The 21,821-nt window shown below is 38.6% G+C and overlaps 6 protein-coding genes across 6 annotated transcripts in view; 2 read left to right on the plus strand and 4 right to left on the minus strand.

Annotated features, from left to right (window-relative positions):
• Positions 1 to 195: 195 nt before the first annotated feature.
• On the minus strand, positions 196 to 892 carry LOC130698392 (peptidyl-prolyl cis-trans isomerase NIMA-interacting 4-like). The gene is made up of 3 exons (XM_057521072.2): positions 635 to 892; positions 463 to 582; positions 196 to 402 (listed from the first exon to the last, which is right to left on the minus strand). The coding sequence occupies exons 1-3, from the start codon at positions 743 to 745 to the stop codon at positions 244 to 246; spliced, it is 390 nt and encodes a 129-aa protein (XP_057377055.1). The 5' UTR covers positions 746 to 892; the 3' UTR covers positions 196 to 243.
• A 252-nt stretch (positions 893 to 1,144) lies between these two features.
• LOC130696370 (uncharacterized) lies at positions 1,145 to 3,491 on the plus strand. The gene is given in 6 exon segments (XM_057519490.2): positions 1,145 to 1,395; positions 1,398 to 1,729; positions 1,791 to 1,955; positions 2,019 to 2,153; positions 2,217 to 2,346; positions 2,404 to 3,491. Coding segments are annotated over 6 exon segments (1,047 nt in total). The 5' UTR covers positions 1,145 to 1,358; the 3' UTR covers positions 2,652 to 3,491.
• LOC130694908 (protein NEDD1-like) lies at positions 3,442 to 5,766 on the minus strand. Its single transcript, XM_057518066.2, has 8 exons — positions 5,633 to 5,766; positions 5,441 to 5,568; positions 5,268 to 5,381; positions 5,078 to 5,212; positions 4,768 to 5,009; positions 4,504 to 4,702; positions 3,775 to 4,440; positions 3,442 to 3,711 (listed from the first exon to the last, which is right to left on the minus strand). Exons 1-8 carry the CDS (start codon positions 5,721 to 5,723, stop codon positions 3,607 to 3,609), a joined length of 1,680 nt encoding a protein of 559 aa, XP_057374049.1. The 5' UTR covers positions 5,724 to 5,766; the 3' UTR covers positions 3,442 to 3,606.
• A 7,704-nt stretch (positions 5,767 to 13,470) lies between these two features.
• On the plus strand, positions 13,471 to 17,036 carry LOC130694149 (ectonucleotide pyrophosphatase/phosphodiesterase family member 3-like). Its single transcript, XM_057517318.2, has 8 exons — positions 13,471 to 13,579; positions 14,197 to 14,679; positions 14,754 to 14,987; positions 15,065 to 15,299; positions 15,371 to 15,894; positions 15,975 to 16,131; positions 16,189 to 16,377; positions 16,455 to 17,036. The coding sequence occupies exons 1-8, from the start codon at positions 13,547 to 13,549 to the stop codon at positions 16,919 to 16,921; spliced, it is 2,322 nt and encodes a 773-aa protein (XP_057373301.1). The 5' UTR covers positions 13,471 to 13,546; the 3' UTR covers positions 16,922 to 17,036.
• A 12-nt stretch (positions 17,037 to 17,048) lies between these two features.
• On the minus strand, positions 17,049 to 20,925 carry LOC130694434 (ectonucleotide pyrophosphatase/phosphodiesterase family member 3-like). The gene is made up of 14 exons (XM_057517551.2): positions 20,766 to 20,925; positions 20,254 to 20,703; positions 20,148 to 20,178; positions 20,026 to 20,076; positions 19,853 to 19,955; positions 19,744 to 19,783; positions 19,438 to 19,672; positions 18,798 to 18,864; positions 18,648 to 18,727; positions 18,359 to 18,555; positions 18,131 to 18,292; positions 17,937 to 18,063; positions 17,679 to 17,861; positions 17,049 to 17,597 (listed from the first exon to the last, which is right to left on the minus strand). The coding sequence occupies exons 1-14, from the start codon at positions 20,802 to 20,804 to the stop codon at positions 17,137 to 17,139; spliced, it is 2,226 nt and encodes a 741-aa protein (XP_057373534.1). The 5' UTR covers positions 20,805 to 20,925; the 3' UTR covers positions 17,049 to 17,136.
• A 230-nt stretch (positions 20,926 to 21,155) lies between these two features.
• The window catches only part of LOC130698587 (E3 ubiquitin-protein ligase MIB1-like), a 34,729-nt gene continuing 34,063 nt past the window's right edge, over positions 21,156 to 21,821 (minus strand). The window contains exon 20 of the mRNA XM_057521298.2: positions 21,156 to 21,739. Within this exon, the coding sequence (XP_057377281.1) occupies positions 21,599 to 21,739 (141 nt within the window). The 3' untranslated portion in view covers positions 21,156 to 21,598. The remainder of the gene's footprint in view (positions 21,740 to 21,821) is intronic.

Consider the following 21,821-nt stretch of genomic DNA (forward strand, 5'->3'; position numbering starts at 1 on the left):
AGCTAGTGACGCGGATGCATTGCAAACACCTGCTTGAAGAATTCCTACAAGACCTAGAATGCTAGCAGTCAATCTGTTTTTTTTTAATACTACTGAAGAAGACTCACATTTCAGTATCCCAAAGAGCCAATTTATGAATTAAAATCCAGCTGAATAATGTTTTCATAGTCAATTAGATGATCACCAATTGGTGTAAATCCCAATGTAATAATGATCAAAATCATCAGATAACAGACACTTATGTCATTTCTTTCCTTCTACCATAATGATGTGATAGCCAAACTTTGTTTTAACAGGTGGGTCTGTATAAATAGGATTGCCTAATGATGAAATTGGTAAGGAGAAGGCAGCATCCTGAAATGGGCCAACCATGGACCCCCTCACCATCCAACCAAGATCTCCCTGCAAAATGGTAATCTTATTGAATTTATCCTACTAATTTATCACTTTATTGATACAAACTCCTGATCTGGCTTTATCTTCACTGTATGTGGCAGCTACTTCATTGAATTTCATGCCAGCCTTTAGCTTTTCCAGTGCCTCTAGTATTTTGGATTGCTTTTCACACAGAATGTGTCTAACCTGCAGAGCATAGTGGTTAGATACACAGGACAAAACCATACATCCTATTTACCTTAATTGTACTTCCTGTTCCTGCTTTTTTCTCTTTCCCTTTATCTTCATCTCCCCCAGCAGCTCCTTTTCCTGACTTTCCCCCAGCTGCTGCTGCCTTTTTAGGTGGCATGTTACTTTAAAGATTTCAAATTTGGCGACGAAACGTTTCCCTTTATTGCCAACTTCCTGGACGACCTATTATTAGCTTCGATCAGTGTATTAACATAACAGCTCTTGTAAATGTTTCTTTGAATTAGTTTAATGCGTCTGTAGTTTGACTACTGCCAAGTACTACTATAGTAGTTGTAGTTGTATTATTGTGGTTACACCATTGCTGTTTACAAACTAAAAAAAAAAATACGAATAATAAGCTTCGAAAAGGTTTTAATGGAGCCAAATTTATTTAAGATTAAAAGTGCGCTGTCGCAGTTTTATTATTTCATTTCCAACTGGGACTGGATACCATAATTTTGATTATATGATTTTGATTTGGCTTGAGGCTTGTTCTTCCTATTCCCTACCTCCTGTACTGGCTGTACTGCAATTACATTACCGTAGCGTCTGCTTGTGTGTGTGTAGATTTCGCCCAAAATTCTTCATGCAATGTTCGCATGAATAGTTTTGGGACCAATTGCTTTGCTTCAAATTGTTTAGATAAAAAATGCCGAGAGATACTGTTAGGCCTAGTTTGAGCTATTTGGCACAAGCTATTTTCTGTCAAAAATTTAAATTTTTGTAAAACAATGTCCAGACAAAATTCCAACTTCGTCTCGAGGACTCAGTCTTTGAAAAGTCTCGTCGATTTATTCAATCTGTATCGGATATTTATGGGAAAGACGAGATGGAAGAGTTGCTTGACGAAATCCGCCATTTAGAGCCTTGCAATTTTCAGTCTGATGATATACAAGATTTTGAAATTGATGGGAGTCGGCACTTGCATCACGCTGGGGAATCAACCATTTCTGTTTCTGTACAGTCGTGGGACTCTCATGCTGTATACCGCCACAGAATGGATAACATGACTGCCCCAGTTGAGGCTATCCAATCTATCCTAGTTCATTTCCGCCCTTCGCAATGCTTGGAAAAGCTTGAGCTATTTCGATTGGCGTTTCTGGTAATTTCTAATGTAGTATAAGCCATCTCAAATCAAAGTAATTCTTCTTTCAAACTTGCAGACATGTTGTATTGGAAGTCTAACCTGTGTATATCTCAGTGAATGGATGTATCTATCGTCCTTCCTTGTCTTCATAGTTTTATTTTCAGCGTTCTGCACCGTTTGGCTGCTTATTGCTGACACAATAGGAATCATATACTTCTTGCCGATACCATGGCCCAAGTTTGTAAGTACAATAGAAGTATTTGACCATCCCACTAATAGGCTTATGTGAGAACCCTTTTTCCAGAATACTCTTCTCTTTCTATGCATTGCTGTGGCTCTTCTAACAGTCTCTTCATTACTTATTCATCATGTTAACCTACCTTCTTTGCTGGATGAAGCTCTTACAGAAGATAGTTTGCATTTTCTTTATATAGCCGGAGTAAGGACTTAGCAAATTGTCTTAAACACTGTGAGAAAAAAAGAGAGATAATTTTCTATGCAGATACTCAGCCTAATGGCCTCGCTCCTAGCCCTCATCCAAAGCCTCTTAACTTCTTTTGGTCGACCTTATCCGATATGGTGTTCGACGTATAAAAATGAACCAGACTGCCCTAGCCCTGTGTCTCCACCAGGTAATTAGTAGTTACGTTTCTCCGCATCGAACTCACCGTAAAGAATTACTTCATTAGCATCAATGCCAGAATCCCCTACAACTCGTCCAGTCATGGCGACGATGGCTGCTCTGGCTGGCATGTCCTCCGCAGTCGTGGCTACCGCACCTCGGCTAGGGAACCGTAACCGTAGTGCTCTGCATGATCGAGAACAAGTACCTCTACGATCTGTCAGAAATTCAGTCAGCTGGGACGATGGAGTCAAACCAAGCAGTTCGCGATTGAAGCAGCTTAATGAATACCCTCCGTTGCTGAATGAAACGTGAACAACAAACAGCTCTTCAAATTTGTCTTGAAGTGTTGTTGCGATTTTTTCTTTTCCAAGTCTAGCAACTGCCCTTTTCCACCGGACAATGTTGCGCTGGTTAGAACTGATGTCCATATGACAATGAAGTTGCAGAGAATATTAACTGAATGTTCAACGATGGCCCGAAGGTGAAATTTCGTTGTCAAATAATTGTAAGCATTCTTCTACTAAGGTGAAAGGACCGCGATTTCTCAGTTTTAAATCTAGTTTTTACAAAGTTGCACATTTCCAGGTTTTAGCCCATTTAATTATCTCGTTGAATTGATTTGTCTTGGACCTTTGACACAATGAATGCCCGTTGAATTGAGTGAATTGAACAGGCATTCTTTCCAATATTTTGTTTAGGAGTGCCATAAGTTGGTTTCGAAAATAATGCATCTTAGTCAGTCATAGTTTGTTGCTTTGTTCGGTAGCCCCAAAGTATTGCATCGGTATTTTTGCAGTATGTAAGTAATTTTATATTGAAATTGGATTAGTGTAACTTAACTTAATGTGAGTGGCGACCATTTAGCTTTTTTTGTTTTCATCGTAAACAGAAAACAGTTGATTGGAACTAGTCTCGTAATTCCTTATACATCTACTTTCTGTTACTGCCTGAAATAGCTCCCTCTTAGCTAATAATTTAATCGAAATTAGGTTGGTCGCGTATGCGGTTCTTCCAGATTTGTATTACCCAATGGTTGAATTTTCCTATTGGGCACTTCATATAATGTTACATCACCAGAGGACCTCCTACAACGTTTGGTACGAACTGTAAAGATATTGTGTATTCGTAGTGTTAATATACATTTGAGGCACACATTGGAGTTTTCTAGGATATAGTCACAGGTATACTAGGCCATATCATGAAACTGTGAAATTAAAATTTGATGGCGAAGTTCCAACATTGAGCTGTGTGGAATGGAGCTTACTTACTAATACAGATTTCGCAGCTGGTTAACTTCCTCACGCAACTGCCTAACTTCTTCTTCCAAATAGGCTTTGTCTTGGATTTGCCTTCTCAGCTGTTCCAGCTCATTCTGAAGAAATGGAATTTCTTTTAAGTATTAAATTTACTTTTATTAAATCAGTAAATGCATTACTTGAAGCGTGAGAAACTGTTGAGCTGACTGGATGATTAGATCTCCGAAACGACAACGGAGGACTTCACGTAAATTATCTTCCACATCATGAACTATGCGTCGGATGAATTCTGCTTGAAAATCCGTAGATCCGCTGGAATTCGGGATAATATCGTCCTCGGTCTGCTTACATTCTTGAAGATTGGGTAAGTCCTCCTTAGGGATGGAAATGTCTACGGATGTCGAACTGACGGGTGCTTCTGTTTCGTACTCAGTTTCGTTGGGTACCATTCGATTGTGTAGTGGTGAATGATGCTCACTGTAAATTTTCCCTTTATATTTCAATAATGGGCTGGTTGCCAAACTAGGACTAGAGAAGACATCCGTACTGGTGTCTCCTCCTTTCAGCGGCGAAAAAAGCGAACTATTTTTGTGCTCCAAATCTTTACTTTCGCTTTCCAATCCTACTGCTGGAAAATTCGCGCTACAGCCGGAGATTCCAACCTCAGGCATCAAGCTTAACGTGGAGTGAGGCTCCAGTTCACAAGGCAATGGGGAAAGAAAGGGGAAACGCGAAGGCTTTTCGCTTCCTTCCTTTGCCGATAATGGCATCAATCGCTCTCCACTGCAAGATAGTGGAAATTTGGTAGTATCCTTGGATGTCGGTATTCCCCATTCAATTTTGTCCTATAATGCCAACGTAACAAATGCTGACTGTCAAAAATGGTGACGAATAGATTTGTGGGATACCGGAATTTGGGTGCAAGCGCGACAAATTATTTTTGTTATAGGTGACGTATGTGCAACCATGCTTTGTACGGGAGTACTGATGGAACGCAGATCATAAACTAGAACTTTCCCACGACTCGTACCAACAACCAATGAAGTACCATCTGGGAAAAATTCAATCGCTGTAACTGGAGAATCAATTTCAATTTTCTTGAGAATCCTGCAACGAAAATAAGACACCAATGATTATTCCAACTAATTCCAATAGGATATTTGATAACTTACTTCTTTTTTGGCCAATCATACAACATGACATTTTTGTCCAAACCACCAGACACCATAAGGATATCGGTGACCGGAGATAATGCAACTGCGCTTGCCGGGGACTGGTGTGCGCCTGTAAATTCAACGACTAACGAATTGTTTCCTTTGCTCGAAACGGTATTCCAGGCGGCCACTGTACCACTATTAAAGGCTGCAGCCATTAGTGAATTTTTTACTGAGCTAATTTTCAGGTCTCTTAGCCCCTGAAACGTTAACATGGCTGGTTAGCATAAGCAACTTGACAAAAAAAGTGAATAGTATTTATTTGTACAGCGGAATTTTTTATTGAGTACTGCCCAATTGCCTGTCCTGTTTTAATACCATAGACTTGGACAACACCTCCATGATGACCACAAGCAATGATGGAGTTATTGCTTTGAATACGACACACAGCACTTCTATCGACCTGAAGGAAAGACAGTTAGGTGTTGATAAGATTATTGTTATGAATAACAGAATACTCCATCATATTTTCTGATCAATTTGTGTTTTGTATAGTCCCACAAAATAATATTTCCTGTGTTCGTGCCTGCCAGTAGTAGATCATTCGAAAATCCTACAGCTGTTGCATCCCCCTAGAAAAACAATGAAATTGTTTCAGTCTTCAAGACACCATTAAAAGGGTAACTTAAACCTCTAATAAACTTGTGCTGCTTTCAGAAATTTGAAGGCCAATAGATGCAGTAAAAATTTTTTTGCTGTTCTTTTTTGTAAACGCCAGAATGCTACCATCATGGCTCCATGCAACATCCAACACATTGCCTAAACATTTTTTTATTTTTGAGCAATTATTGATTTCATGAAGTTCTTGCATCAATTATGTTACCATCATCAAACTTGTGGAGGGTTTCAAAGTTTTCATCCCAAATTTGGCATGTTTCTGCAGCTATTACCCAGCAGTACTTTCCTGGTCCCATAGTGAGGTTACCAACAAAACTGAACAGAAAACCACAAGTCCACAAGTAAACTTTGGACCGATGAGAAAATGAAAAGCAGAAAATCAGATTCCTCGTTTTGATTTACAACACTGCGTTCAAACCACGAAAAACTGCTGAGCAAAAAGTGACTCTAATTTAAAAAAGCAGTTACTACAGTCTGTACGACATTGTCGGATACAAGAGAAAGACGCAGCTGTGCTACAGCACAATATTCAATATATTCAAAAATCAGCTGCTTCCACGAAAAGAGGAGAGGAGCTAAGCTTTTTGAGATATGACCTTAGAAATGGAAAAAGTCATATTCACTGAGGCCATAGTTTTTTAAATAACTTTATAACCGATTGGCTTTCGCCAAATCTGACTTAATATTTGAACTCCTCTATGAATTTCGATCAAAAAGACTTAATTTCATTCAATTCTGAGACATGTCCTAAATTCTCAAAAATTGAAAAACACCAAAGGCTATAGCCTTCTCACTTTTGCGATTTTTGGTCAAATCCGGATATTGGCTAAAAACACTTGATTCCTACTCAAAATTGAACGAGGATCATGAAAATCGGAGTCGTTTTGATGTGAGGCTAGTAGTTTTTGAGATAGGACCTTAGAAAAGGAAAAAGTCATATTCACTGAGGCCATAGTTTTTTAAATAACTTTATAACCGATTGGCTTTCGCCAAATCTGACTTAATATTTGAACTCCTCTATGAATTTCGATCAAAAAGACTTAATTTCATTCAATTCTGAGACATGTCCTAAATTCTCAAAAATTGAAAAACACCAAAGGCTATAGCCTTCCCACTTTTGCGATTTTTGGTCAAATCCGGATATTGGCTAAAAACACTTGATTCCTACTCAAAATTGAACGAGGATCATGAAAATCGGAGTCGTTTTGATGTGAGGCTAGTAGTTTTTGAGATAGGACCTTAGAAAAGGAAAAAGTCATATTCACTGAGACCATAGTTTTTTAAATAACTTTATAACCGATTGGCTTTCGCCAAATCTGACTTAATATTTGAACTCCTCTATGAATTTCGATCAAAAAGACTTAATTTCATTCAATTCTGAGACATGTCCCAAATTCTCAAAAATTGAAAAACACCAAAGGCTATAGCCTTCCCACTTTTGCGATTTTTGGTCAAATACGGATATTGGCTAAAAACACTTGATTCCTACTCAAAATTGAACGAGGATCATGAAAATCGGAGTCGTTTTGATGTGAGGCTAGTAGTTTTTGAGATAGGACCTTAGAAAAGGAAAAAGTCATATTCACTGAGGCCATAGTTTTTTAAATAACTTTATAACCGATTGGCTTTCGCCAAATCTGACTTAATATTTGAACTCCTCTATGAATTTCGATCAAAAAGACTTAATTTCATTCAATTCTGAGACATGTCCTAAATTCTCAAAAATTGAAAAACACCAAAGGCTATAGCCTTCCCACTTTTGCGATTTTTGGTCAAATCCGGATATTGGCTAAAAACACTTGATTCCTACTCAAAATTGAACGAGGATCATGAAAATCGGAGTCGTTTTGATGTGAGGCTAGTAGTTTTTGAGATAGGACCTTAGAAATGGAAAAAGTCATATTCACTGAGATAATAATTTTTTAAATAACTTTATAACCGATTGGCTTTCGCCAAATCTGACTTAATATTTGAACTCCTCTATGAATTTCGATCAAAAAGACTTAATTTCATTCAATTCTGAGACATGTCCTAAATTCTCAAAAATTGAAAAACACCAAAGGCTATAGCCTTCCCACTTTTGCGATTTTTGGTCAAATCCGGATATTGGCTAAAAACACTTGATTCCTACTCAAAATTGAACGAGGATCATGAAAATCGGAGTCGTTTTGATGTGAGGCTAGTAGTTTTTGAGATAGGACCTTAGAAAAGGAAAAAGTCATATTCACTGAGGCCATAGTTTTTTAAATAACTTTATAACCGATTGGCTTTCGCCAAATCTGACTTAATATTTGAACTCCTCTATGAATTTCGATCAAAAAGACATAATTTCATTCAATTCTGAGACATGTCCCAAATTCTCAAAAATTGAAAAACACCAAAGGCTATAGCCTTCCCACTTTTGCGATTTTTGGTCAAATCCGGATATTGGCTAAAAACACTTGATTCCTACTCAAAATTGAACGAGGATCATGAAAATCGGAGTCGTTTTGATGTGAGGCTAGTAGTTTTTGAGATAGGACCTTAGAAATGGAAAAAGTCATATTCACTGAGATAATAATTTTTTAAATAACTTTATAACCGATTGGCTTTCGCCAAATCTGACTTAATATTTGAACTCCTCTATGAATTTCGATCAAAAAGACTTAATTTCATTCAATTCTGAGACATGTCCTAAATTCTCAAAAATTGAAAAACACCAAAGGCTATAGCCTTCCCACTTTTGCGATTTTTGGTCAAATCCGGATATTGGCTAAAAACACTTGATTCCTACTCAAATTGAACGAGGATCATGAAAATCGGAGTCGTTTTGATGTGAGGCTAGTAGTTTTTGAGATAGGACCTTAGAAAAGGAAAAAGTCATATTCACTGAGGCCATAGTTTTTTAAATAACTTTATAACCGATTGGCTTTCGCCAAATCTGACTTAATATTTGAACTCCTCTATGAATTTCGATCAAAAAGACATAATTTCATTCAATTCTGAGACATGTCCCAAATTCTCAAAAATTGAAAAACACCAAAGGCTATAGCCTTCCCACTTTTGCGATTTTTGGTCAAATCCGGATATTGGCTAAAAACACTTGATTCCTACTCAAAATTGAACGAGGATCATGAAAATCGGAGTCGTTTTGATGTGAGGCTAGTAGTTTTTGAGATAGGACCTTAGAAAAGGAAAAAGTCATATTCACTGAGGCCATAGTTTTTTAAATAACTTTATAACCGATTGGCTTTCGCCAAATCTGACTTAATATTTGAACTCCTCTATGAATTTCGATCAAAAGGACATAATTTCATTCAATTCTGAGACATGTCCCAAATTCTCAAAAATTGAAAAACACCAAAGGCTATAGCCTTCCCACTTTTGCGATTTTTGGTCAAATACGGATATTGGCTAAAAACACTTGATTCCTACTCAAAATTGAACGAGGATCATTGAACGAGGATCATGAAAATCGGAGTCGTTTTGATGTGAGGCTAGTAGTTTTTGAGATAGGACCTTAGAAATGGAAAAAGTCATATTCACTGAGATAATAATTTTTTAAATAACTTTATAACCGATTGGCTTTCGCCAAATCTGACTTAATATTTGAACTCCTCTATGAATTTCGATCAAAAAGACTTAATTTCATTCAATTCTGAGACATGTCCTAAATTCTCAAAAATTGAAAAACACCAAAGGCTATAGCCTTCCCACTTTTGCGATTTTTGGTCAAATCCGGATATTGGCTAAAAACACTTGATTCCTACTCAAAATTGAACGAGGATCATGAAAATCGGAGTCGTTTTGATGTGAGGCTAGTAGTTTTTGAGATAGGACCTTAGAAAAGGAAAAAGTCATATTCACTGAGGCCATAGTTTTTTAAATAACTTTATAACCGATTGGCTTTCGCCAAATCTGACTTAATATTTGAACTCCTCTATGAATTTCGATCAAAAAGACATAATTTCATTCAATTCTGAGACATGTCCCAAATTCTCAAAAATTGAAAAACACCAAAGGCTATAGCCTTCCCACTTTTGCGATTTTTGGTCAAATCCGGATATTGGCTAAAAACACTTGATTCCTACTCAAAATTGAACGAGGATCATGAAAATCGGAGTCGTTTTGATGTGAGGCTAGTAGTTTTTGAGATAGGAAATGGAAAAAGTCATATTCACTTAGAAATAACTTTATAACCGATTGGCTTTCGCCAAATCTGACTTAATATTTGAACTCCTCTATGAATTTCGATCAAAAGCCACTGACTAATTTCATATCATATTCACTGAGAAAAACACCAAAGGCTATAGCCTTCCCACTAACTCAAAATTTTTGTGAGGCTAGTAGTTTTTGAGATAGGACCTTAGAAAAGGAAAAAGTCATATTCACTGAGGCCATAGTTTTTTAAATAACTTTATAACCGATTGGCTTTCGCCAAATCTGACTTAATATTTGAACTCCTCTATGAATTTCGATCAAAAAGACTTAATTTCATTCAATTCTGAGACATGTCAAATTCTCAAAAATTGAAAAACAATATTTGAACTCCTGTGAGGCTAGTAGTTTTTGAGATAGGACCTTAGAAATGGAAAAAGTCATATTCACTGAGATAATTTTTTTTAAATAACTTTATGAATTTTTCGATCAAAATTTGAACTCCTCTATGACGATAAAAAGACTTTCATTCAATTCTGAGACATGTCCCAAATTCTCAAAAATTGAAAAACACCAAAGGCTATAGCCTTCCCACTTTTGCGATTTTTGGTCAAATCCGGATATTGGCTAAAAACACTTGATTCCTACTCAAAATTGAACGAGGATCATGAAAATCGGAGTCGTTTTGATGTGAGGCTAGTAGTTTTTGAGATAGGACCTTAGAAAAGGAAAAAGTCATATTCACTGAGGCCATAGTTTTTTAAATAACTTTATAACCGATTGGCTTTCGCCAAATCTGACTTAATATTTGAACTCCTCTATGAATTTCGATCAAAAAGACTTAATTTCATTCAATTCTGAGACATGTCCTAAATTCTCAAAAATTGAAAAACACCAAAGGCTATAGCCTTCCCACTTTTGCGATTTTTGGTCAAATCCGGATATTGGCTAAAAACACTTGATTCCTACTCAAAATTGAACGAGGATCATGAAAATCGGAGTCGTTTTGATGTGAGGCTAGTAGTTTTTGAGATAGGACCTTAGAAATGGAAAAAGTCATATTCACTGAGGCCATAGTTTTTTAAATAACTTTATAACCGATTGGCTTTCGCCAAATCTGACTTAATATTTGAACTCCTCTATGAATTTCGATCAAAAAGACATAATTTCATTCAATTCTGAGACATGTCCCAAATTCTCAAAAATTGAAAAACACCAAAGGCTATAGCCTTCCCACTTTTGCGATTTTTGGTCAAATCCGGATATTGGCTAAAAACACTTGATTCCTACTCAAAATTGAACGAGGATCATGAAAATCGGAGTCGTTTTGATGTGAGGCTAGTAGTTTTTGAGATAGGACCTTAGAAATGGAAAAAGTCATATTCACTGAGATAATACTTTTTTAAATAACTTTATAACCGATTGGCTTTCGCCAAATCTGACTTAATATTTGAACTCCTCTATGAATTTCGATCAAAAAGACTTAATTTCATTCAATTCTGAGACATGTCCTAAATTCTCAAAAATTGAAAAACACCAAAGGCTATAGCCTTCCCACTTTTGCGATTTTTGGTCAAATCCGGATATTGGCTAAAAACACTTGATTCCTACTCAAAATTGAACGAGGATCATGAAAATCGGAGTCGTTTTGATGTGAGGCTAGTAGTTTTTGAGATAGGACCTTAGAAATGGAAAAAGTCATATTCACTGAGATAATAATTTTTTAAATAACTTTATAACCGATTGGCTTTCGCCAAATCTGACTTAATATTTGAACTCCTCTATGAATTTCGATCAAAAAGACTTAATTTCATTCAATTCTGAGACATGTCCTAAATTCTCAAAAATTGAAAAACACCAAAGGCTATAAGCCTTCCCACTTTTGCGATTTTTGGTCAAATCCGGATATTGGCTAAAAACACTTGATTCCTACTCAAAATTGAACGAGGATCATGAAAATCGGAGTCGTTTTGATGTGAGGCTAGTAGTTTTTGAGATAGGACCTTAGAAAAGGAAAAAGTCATATTCACTGAGGCCATAGTTTTTTAAATAACTTTATAACCGATTGGCTTTCGCAAAATCTGACTTAATATTTGAACTCCTCTATGAATTTCGATCAAAAAGACTTAATTTCATTCAATTCTGAGACATGTCCTAAATTCTCAAAAATTGAAAAACACCAAAGGCTATAGCCTTCCCACTTTTGCGATTTTTGGTCAAATCCGGATATTGGCTAAAAACACTTGATTCCTACTCAAAATTGAACGAGGATCATGAAAATCGGAGTCGTTTTGATGTGAGGCTAGTAGTTTTTGAGATAGGACCTTAGAAATGGAAAAAGTCATATTCACTGAGATAATAATTTTTTAAATAACTTTATAACCGATTGGCTTTCGCCAAATCTGACTTAATATTTGAACTCCTCTATGAATTTCGATCAAAAAGACATAATTTCATTCAATTCTGAGACATGTCCCAAATTCTCAAAAATTGAAAAACACCAAAGGCTATAGCCTTCCCACTTTTGCGATTTTTGGTCAAATCCGGATATTGGCTAAAAACACTTGATTCCTACTCAAAATTGAACGAGGATCATGAAAATCGGAGTCGTTTTGATGTGAGGCTAGTAGTTTTTGAGATAGGACCTTAGAAAAGGAAAAAGTCATATTCACTGAGGCCATAGTTTTTTAAATAACTTTATAACCGATTGGCTTTCGCCAAATCTGACTTAATATTTGAACTCCTCTATGAATTTCGATCAAAAAGACTTAATTTCATTCAATTCTGAGACATGTCCCAAATTCTCAAAAATTGAAAAACACCAAAGGCTATAGCCTTCCCACTTTTGCGATTTTTGGTCAAATACGGATATTGGCTAAAAACACTTGATTCCTACTCAAAATTGAACGAGGATCATGAAAATCGGAGTCGTTTTGATGTGAGGCTAGTAGTTTTTGAGATAGGACCTTAGAAAAGGAAAAAGTCATATTCACTGAGGCCATAGTTTTTTAAATAACTTTATAACCGATTGGCTTTCGCCAAATCTGACTTAATATTTGAACTCCTCTATGAATTTCGATCAAAAAGACTTAATTTCATTCAATTCTGAGACATGTCCTAAATTCTCAAAAATTGAAAAACACCAAAGGCCTTCCCACTTTTTGATGTGAGGCTAGTAGTTTTTGAGATAGGACCTTAGAAATGGAAAAAGTCATATTCACTGAGATAATAGTTTTTTAAATAACTTTATAACCGATTGAATTTCGAGTATAAAGGTTTAATTTATTGTATAATTCCAAGTGGTTACTTTTTTCCGCAACCTATTGGGCTCTAAAATAAGCCCGACAAAATAAGTAAGCCCGACTTTTCCACCAATTGTTGAAAAAAAGATGCTAAAAAGGTAGAGAAAGTCGTTTTGTCCTTTCTCGAATTAATTAATATTTTAACAAATAAAATAATGTATGTATAACAAATAATAATCTATTTGAAAACAATTAGATACAAAATTTACCTGTACAAAAATACCTATGTGCATTTGTGGAGATTGAATAGAAAATATCTAGCAATCAACGCCGATACTTTAATCGGTGAGCTACTTTTCATGTCCGCTTAACTTCATTATGCATGAAGAAATTTCAAAAGAGCCTCCTCATGTACATTAAACACTAGCCTTAACACTCAGTTGATATTTATTTTACTAAAATCTGCTACTTCCAGTTCTATTCCATATCTACTTAATTGGCTGCATCTAAAAAAGACCGACCCCTTTAGCTGGATTTATTTTGAGGTTGTACAATAAAGCCACGATTTCCTATCTGGAGACGGTTTTTCTTTTCTTTAGAGGGGTTCTTGAGAGAAAAAAAGGGAGCGTAGAACCACTTTCATTGCATTCGTCAGTGTCGCTACAGCTGAGGAGAGTGGTGGTACAACAGTTCCAAAGGCTAAAAAAACAAACGGCAGGAAGTCTAGTGCTTATTTACAAATGCTTTACCCAACTGTATTACTGATTCTTCAGGTAGGTTAGTCGACGTCCAAGTTTTACCTAAATCGCAAAAAGTATTTTTATGAATCTAGTATTTTTTTATAACGAATTTAAAAAGGTGAGAAAGTCGTATTATGTGTCAACATTTTTTTTGCTACTGGGAAACCCTAGCTCAGAGTGAAAAGTATTCAACTGTTTTCCCACGCAACGTAAAATCCAAACAATCTTTGGGCGATGTATTTTGAGCTTTCTCTCTCTAAAACAGTTACAACGCCCTGGCGCAACGCATACTACATGAGACTAGTTCAAAGCAGTTAGTTAAACCGGCGGGATCAGACGGGAGGCGACTATGTGGAATTATTTCATGTAACATAAGCAAAAACTAATACACCCAAGTGGAGGATCTCTCAGTGCACCACAAATTTTAATTTGCACGGCAGCTTATCAAATTAGGAAGCCATGATAGATGCGTCGGAGATGCGTAGGAGATGGTGATTAATAATTCATATTTAACCGGATCGTTTTAACAGAATCAATGTTCCTACGTAGATGGACATAAAAAAGAAAAAGGGGCTTGCAAATTATAAAGCGAATGTTAGTTTTAGCTTTTATTGGTGCCACCCTAATAACCTGCCAAAACAAAACCTTAGGCGATGTGCTGCATGGGTGCTTCCATACTTTCACCAGCGATGGAGAACGGCAAGACGACAGAGCAGCACGTTGCTCAAGAAAGTTGTTTATTTTTGCAAGAATCAAGTCATGAAGAATGTCCTTTTTTCTGGGCGGATGGACAACCACCCGTCATTTTGATTTCTCTAGACGGGTTTCGGGCTGAGTATTTATCAAGGTTTGCACTGGAAAACACAGAGCATCGCGGTGAATTTGCAGCTGCGACAATCAGGTGTTTGGCTGAACGGGGAGTATCGTCTCCTTACATGATGCCTTCGTACCCAACAATTACCTTCCCAAACCACTACGCCATCGTAACCGGTTTATACCCAGAATCGCACGGAATCATTGGTAACCAGTTCTACGATCCGGATTTGAAGGCTACATTCAGCATTAATACGGAAGGAACTGATCCAAAATGGTGGCAAAATGGAGAGCCAATTTGGACGACTGTGAGAAGACAGGTTAGCTACCCCACAAAAAAAGGTTAAGTTAGGTGGAATAACAATCAATTAATCGATATGATACCAACTTTCAGGGAAAAGTATCCGCCACTTATTTTTGGCCGGGCTCGGACGTTAAGTTTTCCGAAGAAGAACAACGTTCACCGAATTACTTTTTCAGATACAACAAAACCACTAGTTTCCGACAGCGCGTTGATCAAGTTTTGGAATGGATGGATCTGCCTGCTGGTAAACGACCAGCACTGACTACACTCTACTTTGAGGAACCTGACTCAACTGGCCACAAGGCAGGCCCGAATACAGCAAATGTAAATTTCAAAAACGCAATTTTTTTTCGTCCTTGCTCTAAATTGCACATAACAGTACGATTTTCCCCCCTCATTAGGTTACCGAAAAAGTAACAGTAGTTGACCGCCAAATACGAAGACTAATCGACGGGCTAGTTGCACGCAACATTGCCAACTGTGTGAACATAATAATAGTTTCTGATCACGGAATGGCTGACTCACCTCCGGGCAAACAGCTAGTAGATTTGGAAACGTACGTCCCTGATATACAGCAATCTACTTTGACGTTTTTGGGTCCAGTCACGTCGATCCGTCCTTTAAATGAGACGCAAGGTAAATAAGGCAAACGCAAAGGCATAGAGAAAATTAACAAACTACAAGGTACCTCTGGAATTTCTTCATAGAAGAGGAAGATCGAATTGGCGAGGCCTTATCATGCAAAGATTCTCACATGCGCGTTTTCAACAAATGGGAACTTCCTTATCGAATGCATTCGGTTCGTTCGCGGCGAATTCCGAACCTTATGGTTGACATGGATCTCGGCTGGCGAGGGGTTATCAAGCAAGAGGCATGGTCGGGAGGCGGGGCTCACGGTTGGGACAATGTCTTTCTCGACATGCAGGCAATTTTTCTTGCTCACGGTCCCTCTTTCAAGAATCAAGAAGTTGTCCGTCCTTTTGAAAACATTCAACTTTACAATCTCATTTGTCACCTGGTTAACGTCACTCCGTCTGAAAACAACGGTACTTGGGGAGCCCTTCATCACCTCTTGATCGATCCGCCAACATTACCTGTGGACGCAGATCAGGAATTCCCCGATATGCCGTCAATTCTTCGTAAACTTGCCGACAACAGGGAAGAAACATACAAACCGTCCGCTTGTGCTTACGTGAATCACCAAGAAACGAGGAAAACAAGTCTTGCAATGGTAAGACAAATGGAATTATTTTAATATGAAGCATTAATAGTGTTATCCAACTACACTACCATTATTACCTTTTAACACAGGAAATAGAAATGAAAATGACCGAGGAGCGAGAAAATGAACTTTTCATCCTTCACGCTCCTCTTGGGATTCCAGTCGTTTTCCCCATAGAACCTTCTAAGTCGAATGTGTCCAGTGATCCTAATCACGTTCTGCTGGTGAACGAAGATTATTTGACAGGTTAAATACGCATGTAGCCAACATCAAACGGCAGCATAAAGACGAAATCATTTGTAGGATTTGACGTGGAAGTCGGCATCCCCTTATGGACAGTTTACACCATTCCAGGCAATACAACAAACAATATCAACGATGGCTACTGGATTGAAGACCCACGCCTCGACCAAAACCACACGGGAAGTTGCCAACGTCTGAGTAACATCGTCCGCAGGAATGAAGTTGCCTATACTCACTTGTTTCCGAAAGGTACATGCAAAAGACAAAGTATCTGTGCAGTACATTAAACACCATAAAACAATCAACAACTTTACATTGATTCGTAGAATTCGCTACACAAAATGTGGACGCCTGGCTTGATACTAACCTTTTGGAAGTGCCATCAGGCATTTCCCACATTATTGAGACAATGACAAACATGTTGGCTGAAGCATCAATTAGCCGTGGCCCATTGAACGTCATCAGCGGCCCAACACGTCATCGCCCTGCTTCCATTTTCTACGTTGTCACCGCTTGCAAGATGGACGGCACCGTTGGCGAATGGAACCATACCACATGTCCTGCTGAGTACAGAGATTTACAGGCATTCCTACTGCCAATTGGGAGATGGAAATACCAAAGTCCATGCACATCGGATAGAAATTTTATCGCCTACAACGTGGCCAGTCTCAAAGATGTGGAACAGGTTACTGGTTTCCAGTTTTTCCCCGACCTACCTTTGGAGGACAAACTCAGCTTGTTAGCTAGAACTACACTTGATTCTGCTTTGGTACTTGACCCTACGAGATACTAAGGAATCTTTAAAGAGTCCGAAGAAATTTCACGATGTAATTCGTGCATACGCTAATGCTAATCTTTGTTTGTGAGTTCCAAGTGCAGAAGATGTTTAGAATACGGGATGTTTTATGATATTTAGACTACAGTGCATATAGTTTTATTAAAGAGTGCGGCAAATTGGTGCAATCCGATTTTTCTATAGGTTATGTGGTACGCAGGCGTAGTTGGTGTTTACAGGGTACTGGGATCAGGATTGACAAGTAATGTCGAGGCCAAGGGAGTGCGAGATAAGATGTCTGCTTTGTCACCGTAAGACAGTGAAGGAAAGAAACGGATGCCAGTCAAATGTTCAACATCAGGTAGCGATGCTAGGTGTGCGTTGAAAAATGCGGCAAATTTGATGCAATCACGACTATACCTTACGTTGGTTGGTATAATGAATGACTGCATGTCTAACTGATCAACGGAACAGTCTGCCAGGGCCACGCCATTGGATCGGCAAGTGGAAACTATGAAAAACAGGCCGGAACTCGGTGAATCCCTGACAGGTCCCACTATGACATTTGTTTCTCCATTAGTTTCAACAGAACGGTTCAACATGGCATGGAATTCGTTCCAGTACGTTTCGAACGGCTTTGAAATTTCTATGGCATTTGTATCAACTGCTACGTCAGCAGAGTTCAATGGTGTGCCTTAAAAAATGAAAAGAAAAAAAGTAAGACAATATGTTGTTGACCTCACAGGAATGCAAGAAGATAAAAGTGGGAACGAACCGAAAGGGAAAAGGGGCACCGCAGACCAACCGCTATCGATTCCGTCGGGAAATCTATCACAGATGGAAGCATGGGTTGCTTCAAGGCGGACATCCAGACGCCATTGGGGCTGAACAGTGGCTAACCCTGGCTGATTTATTGTGTACGAAGTCCAAGATGGCATACCGGATACCACATCAAACGCTGAAATAAAATTCGTAAACGATATCAATCATAACACGAGATGTTATTCTTAGCTCAGTCTGAAACCAATTTTACCGGCGACATAATCGTTGCTAATAACTCCCTTGATTTGGGTTGCGTCCTTGGTTTGAGGAGACCCCCAAGGAGCGTGCATCTTGAGGGCTGCACTGGCAGCGTCTTCCGTTAGATTCAAGGTCGAATCCTACACCATATGGCGAACAGGAGGAATAAGTTTAGCATCTGAAATCTATCTGAAGGTTTTGACCTACGAGGCTTGGGGTATTTGATCCAGTAAGGAGGTTGCATTTTTGCCGCGTGAGGTGTGTATTGTAGGTTCCCTCATCCGCTGGGAATGGTAGATTGGAAATCGGATTCAAAGGTTCCGGCGAAGGATCTGCCGGAGGTGACACAAGCATGTGATGTAGGGCGCCCTGATGAATCATTTTAAAAAAATTATTAACAGACAAAACCCAATGAATATAAAAACTGCCACTAACCCAGGTGCCATTGTTAGGTGATGGATCGACGCCTATCATGGCGCACATTAGATTGTACAAATCTATATTGTGGAAAGGTCGAACTTGAGTGCCCTTCTTGAAGGAAGGTCCCTGAGCAACAAACAAGGCTTGCATTTCAGAATTCAAGTTGTCCCAGCCGTGATTTCCAGGCAAAATCCACTCCGACTTGGCATACGCTATTAATGGAGGAAATCTTTATTTTTAAGATGGACTTCAATTTATACTTTTAACTATCTGAGGAACGCTGGAAAATAAATTAAAGACGAACCACGCCAACTGACTGTCATGTCAACTAGAATATTCGGTATACGGTTGGTATTGGCATAGTGGTGGCGACGAGGAAAATCCCTGAAACGTGGCAAAAGATTGGATTAGTTATTGAAATATTGCCGGTAAAATGTATAAAATTGCGGTGCACCATTTGTTGTAGACGCGCATGTTATCATCTTGGCACTGCAATCCTCCGGCTATTCTGTCATGCTCCTCTGAATAGAACCATTAAAGACAAATCAACATTTTTAGCGTTCTTAGTCAACTATCAAACAAACAAATTGCTTCATTCAATCAGGATGTTTCCTTGATCGGCTTGTCGAAACTTAGGCATTTTGATTTCGTTTTATTTCATACTTGTGAAGCGTAAGGATAGTTCAAGGTGCAGATCAAAGGTTGTTAATATTACCCTCTCCCCCTGCTTGCTATTTCCATATGACATCATAATCTTACCATAAATTTGAATATTTACATTTCCCTAAGCCGCCTTTCCCTCGCCCCTATCCCACTTGGTTTGTCCAACATGGGATTTAACGGCGATACGTGTAAAAGGCAAATATTTAGAAGACGTTAGCATCTACTCTAAATACATAAGCACTTTACCAGCTGGTGACAAAAAACCAAAATGTTCTACAATGTTCGTTCATATCATCAAATTAAGCGTAATCTTTTCCTTAAATCTGGGAATATAGTTCCTTGTTTTATTTCTCGAAGTGCTCTCTTTTCGCTTAACAGACGTAGATATTGCAATTGGCGAAATGCTATGAAAAGTCAAATGTTTGGCTTACCTTCTGTATCGAGTTTGGGCCGGATGGTGGGAAATACACCATCATAAATTCGAGCATCATTTAGGATATTTGGTACGTAATCGTTCATAATGAGAAACTTCTCCCCGGGAGGTGACTGTGCCATGCCGTGATCGGCAAGAACGATTAAGTCGATGCAGCCGAGAATCCCGACCTCTTCCATATTGTCAAACAAGACTTGAAGCTCTTGATCTACAATTCGAACTTGATCAGCGACCTGGGGAAAGAAGACGCGGTAATTCGAAGTTTACGAGGAATACAAACAAATAACGTGCAGTGCAAGTTTACCAAGGGCGAATCGGGACTCTCGCCGTGTCCGGTATGGTCTCTACGGTCAAAATAAAGAAATCACAATTGGTAGACTATTCGAAAAGCTGTGATTTCGAAATAAACTTACGGCTCATCCAGGTAAACGGTAACGAAATTGGGTCGCTGCGAAACTGGTAAAATAAGCCAATCAAAAACTTGACGCATTCTCTCCGAATACGTCACAGTACCATCTATATCGACATTTGGAGGAAGATAAAAATATCACACTCATTTTTAGTAATAAACATTTGTGTGTTGTACCATACTGAACCCAATAATTTGGCGCTCGAACTGGGTCTGTTTGATCAGAACCTAAACAACAGTAAAACGTAAAGGTTAACTGAACAACTGATAAGTAATCGTTGGTTTGTTTTATAATCTACCTGGCCAAAAGTAAGTTGCGCTGATTTTTCCCTGTAAAAAAAATCAATAAAGGCCTTTAAGACAAATCAACCAGATTGAAACTATAAAAAAGCAACGAGAACGAACCTGGCGTTTGACGTCGTACCAAAGTGGATCACCAATCCACCATGTAGGATTGGTCTGTTGCGATGAAGACAAACTGAACGAGGCGTTCAGGTCCGGATCGTAAAAGGAGTTGGCGACGATGCCGTGCGACTCTGGATATAAGCCGGTAACGATGGAATAATGATTAGGGAATGTTAGCGATGGGAAAACGGGTGTCATTCCTGTCGGAGAGAAGACACCACATCGGGACAAACGGTTAAGCAGGAGCGCCGCCGGTTCTTCCACACCACCAGCATTGACAGTTCTCTGCAAATAATCTGGCCGGAAACCGTCTAGGGATACGACCAGCAACGGAGGTTTTTCACCTGCCCAATAGGCAGAACATTCGTCCGGTGTCGGATTCAAAGCTTCACATTCGTCCGCCTGCCGTTTTTGGGCACGATGTATCGACCGTCCGGACAATCCGCCAAACTGAAGAAGAACAAAAAAATAAGGACCGAATTTGTACAAGTTGTTACAAAATTTTTACTTACCGCCGAAATCAGAAGAAAAATTAAAAGGAAGCACTTCATCTTTTCAGACAATGCACCAGGGCTCGGCAGTGATCGTCGATGAAATAAACGAAGGCAGAAGTCAAGTGATCTGTGATATCATATACATACCTGGTTGACGGATATCAGTTGGTATCGTCTAGAGTTCATGTAGTGGTATCGTATGGCTGCACGACAAGCGTTTGTATCTAAAATGTAAGGCATGTTACTGATTTAAGCCGTCTTATCTTCCCTCATTATCTGCCGGGAAAGATGCTGACGTCATATTAACATAGTGTCGTCTAAGTGCACTGTTGTTTTGTATTTGACGTTCCAAGCAGTAGGTGTTTGTAGCAAGTGTTTTGTACATAAACGAAACGACGTAAACAAGTGAAAAAATGTGTGGTGGCCACTACGAAAAAGTAATGGCTGTTTGATAATTCGGCGCAGATCACAAAGTGGGACGACAAATCGTTGGGAGTTGAGACACGTTGGGATGATGAGCCGGTCAAAATGTGAAGACGGTACAAGGAGAATAATAAGATTAAAGAAGACTAAGCGCAAGAGACAAACTAAATTCAAACAATGAAAATATGACATTTTGCTTCTCTACAACGCAAAAAAGAAGCCAATTACGTTCTATTACCCTTAATATTTGAGTGTGTTCAATAAACCATACCATCATACTTGATCTATTATTTTCGTTGTTGCTTTGCTGCTGTCAAGACTTGTGTTGGAGAAAAATGAAGAATAGATTTTTCATTAAAAAACTATTCCGTCACGTACTTTGTTACTGAAAGAAAGGCAATCTGTAACTCCCTGAACTATCCGAAGGTCTAGTAGAGAAGGATACGTTTCTCGACGGCCTTCCGGCAGATGGGGCATTCGGACATGCGATCGCCGCACATTTGACACACTCCGTGACCGCAGAGGAAAATCATGTTGCGCAGCCGATCCATGCAGACGGGGCACATCGTCTACAGGAGTTTGTCAAGATTGGAAGGCACGGGAAACAAGAAAACAGAAAATGTGATGACAACGAACTAAGAAAAATTCTAC

Source organism: Daphnia carinata, chromosome 7, assembly GCF_022539665.2.
Source record: "Daphnia carinata strain CSIRO-1 chromosome 7, CSIRO_AGI_Dcar_HiC_V3, whole genome shotgun sequence".
Classification (NCBI taxonomy): domain Eukaryota; kingdom Metazoa; phylum Arthropoda; class Branchiopoda; order Diplostraca; family Daphniidae; genus Daphnia; species Daphnia carinata.

Coding starts and splice junctions, on each gene's coding strand:
- LOC130698392 (XM_057521072.2), bottom strand. CDS start 745: ATGCCACCTAAAAAGGCAGCAGCAGCTGGGGGAAAGTCAGGAAAAGGA. Junction 583..634: donor GAACAGGAAGTACAATTAAG/GTAAATAGGATG, acceptor TATGCTCTGCAG/GTTAGACACATTCTGTGTGA. Junction 403..462: donor AAGATAAAGCCAGATCAGGA/GTTTGTATCAAT, acceptor ACCATTTTGCAG/GGAGATCTTGGTTGGATGGT.
- LOC130694908 (XM_057518066.2), bottom strand. CDS start 5,723: ATGGGACCAGGAAAGTACTGCTGGGTAATAGCTGCAGAAACATGCCAA. Junction 5,010..5,077: donor ACTCAATAAAAAATTCCGCT/GTACAAATAAAT, acceptor TTAACGTTTCAG/GGGCTAAGAGACCTGAAAAT. Junction 4,703..4,767: donor TATGATTGGCCAAAAAAGAA/GTAAGTTATCAA, acceptor TTTTCGTTGCAG/GATTCTCAAGAAAATTGAAA.
- LOC130694149 (XM_057517318.2), top strand. CDS start 13,547: ATGCTTTACCCAACTGTATTACTGATTCTTCAG. Junction 15,300..15,370: donor TCCTTTAAATGAGACGCAAG/GTAAATAAGGCA, acceptor ATTTCTTCATAG/AAGAGGAAGATCGAATTGGC. Junction 15,895..15,974: donor GGAAAACAAGTCTTGCAATG/GTAAGACAAATG, acceptor CTTTTAACACAG/GAAATAGAAATGAAAATGAC.
- LOC130694434 (XM_057517551.2), bottom strand. CDS start 20,804: ATGAAGTGCTTCCTTTTAATTTTTCTTCTGATTTCGGCG. Junction 18,728..18,797: donor ATGCGCGTCTACAACAAATG/GTGCACCGCAAT, acceptor GCCACGTTTCAG/GGATTTTCCTCGTCGCCACC. Junction 17,598..17,678: donor GGTGCCCCTTTTCCCTTTCG/GTTCGTTCCCAC, acceptor TCATTTTTTAAG/GCACACCATTGAACTCTGCT.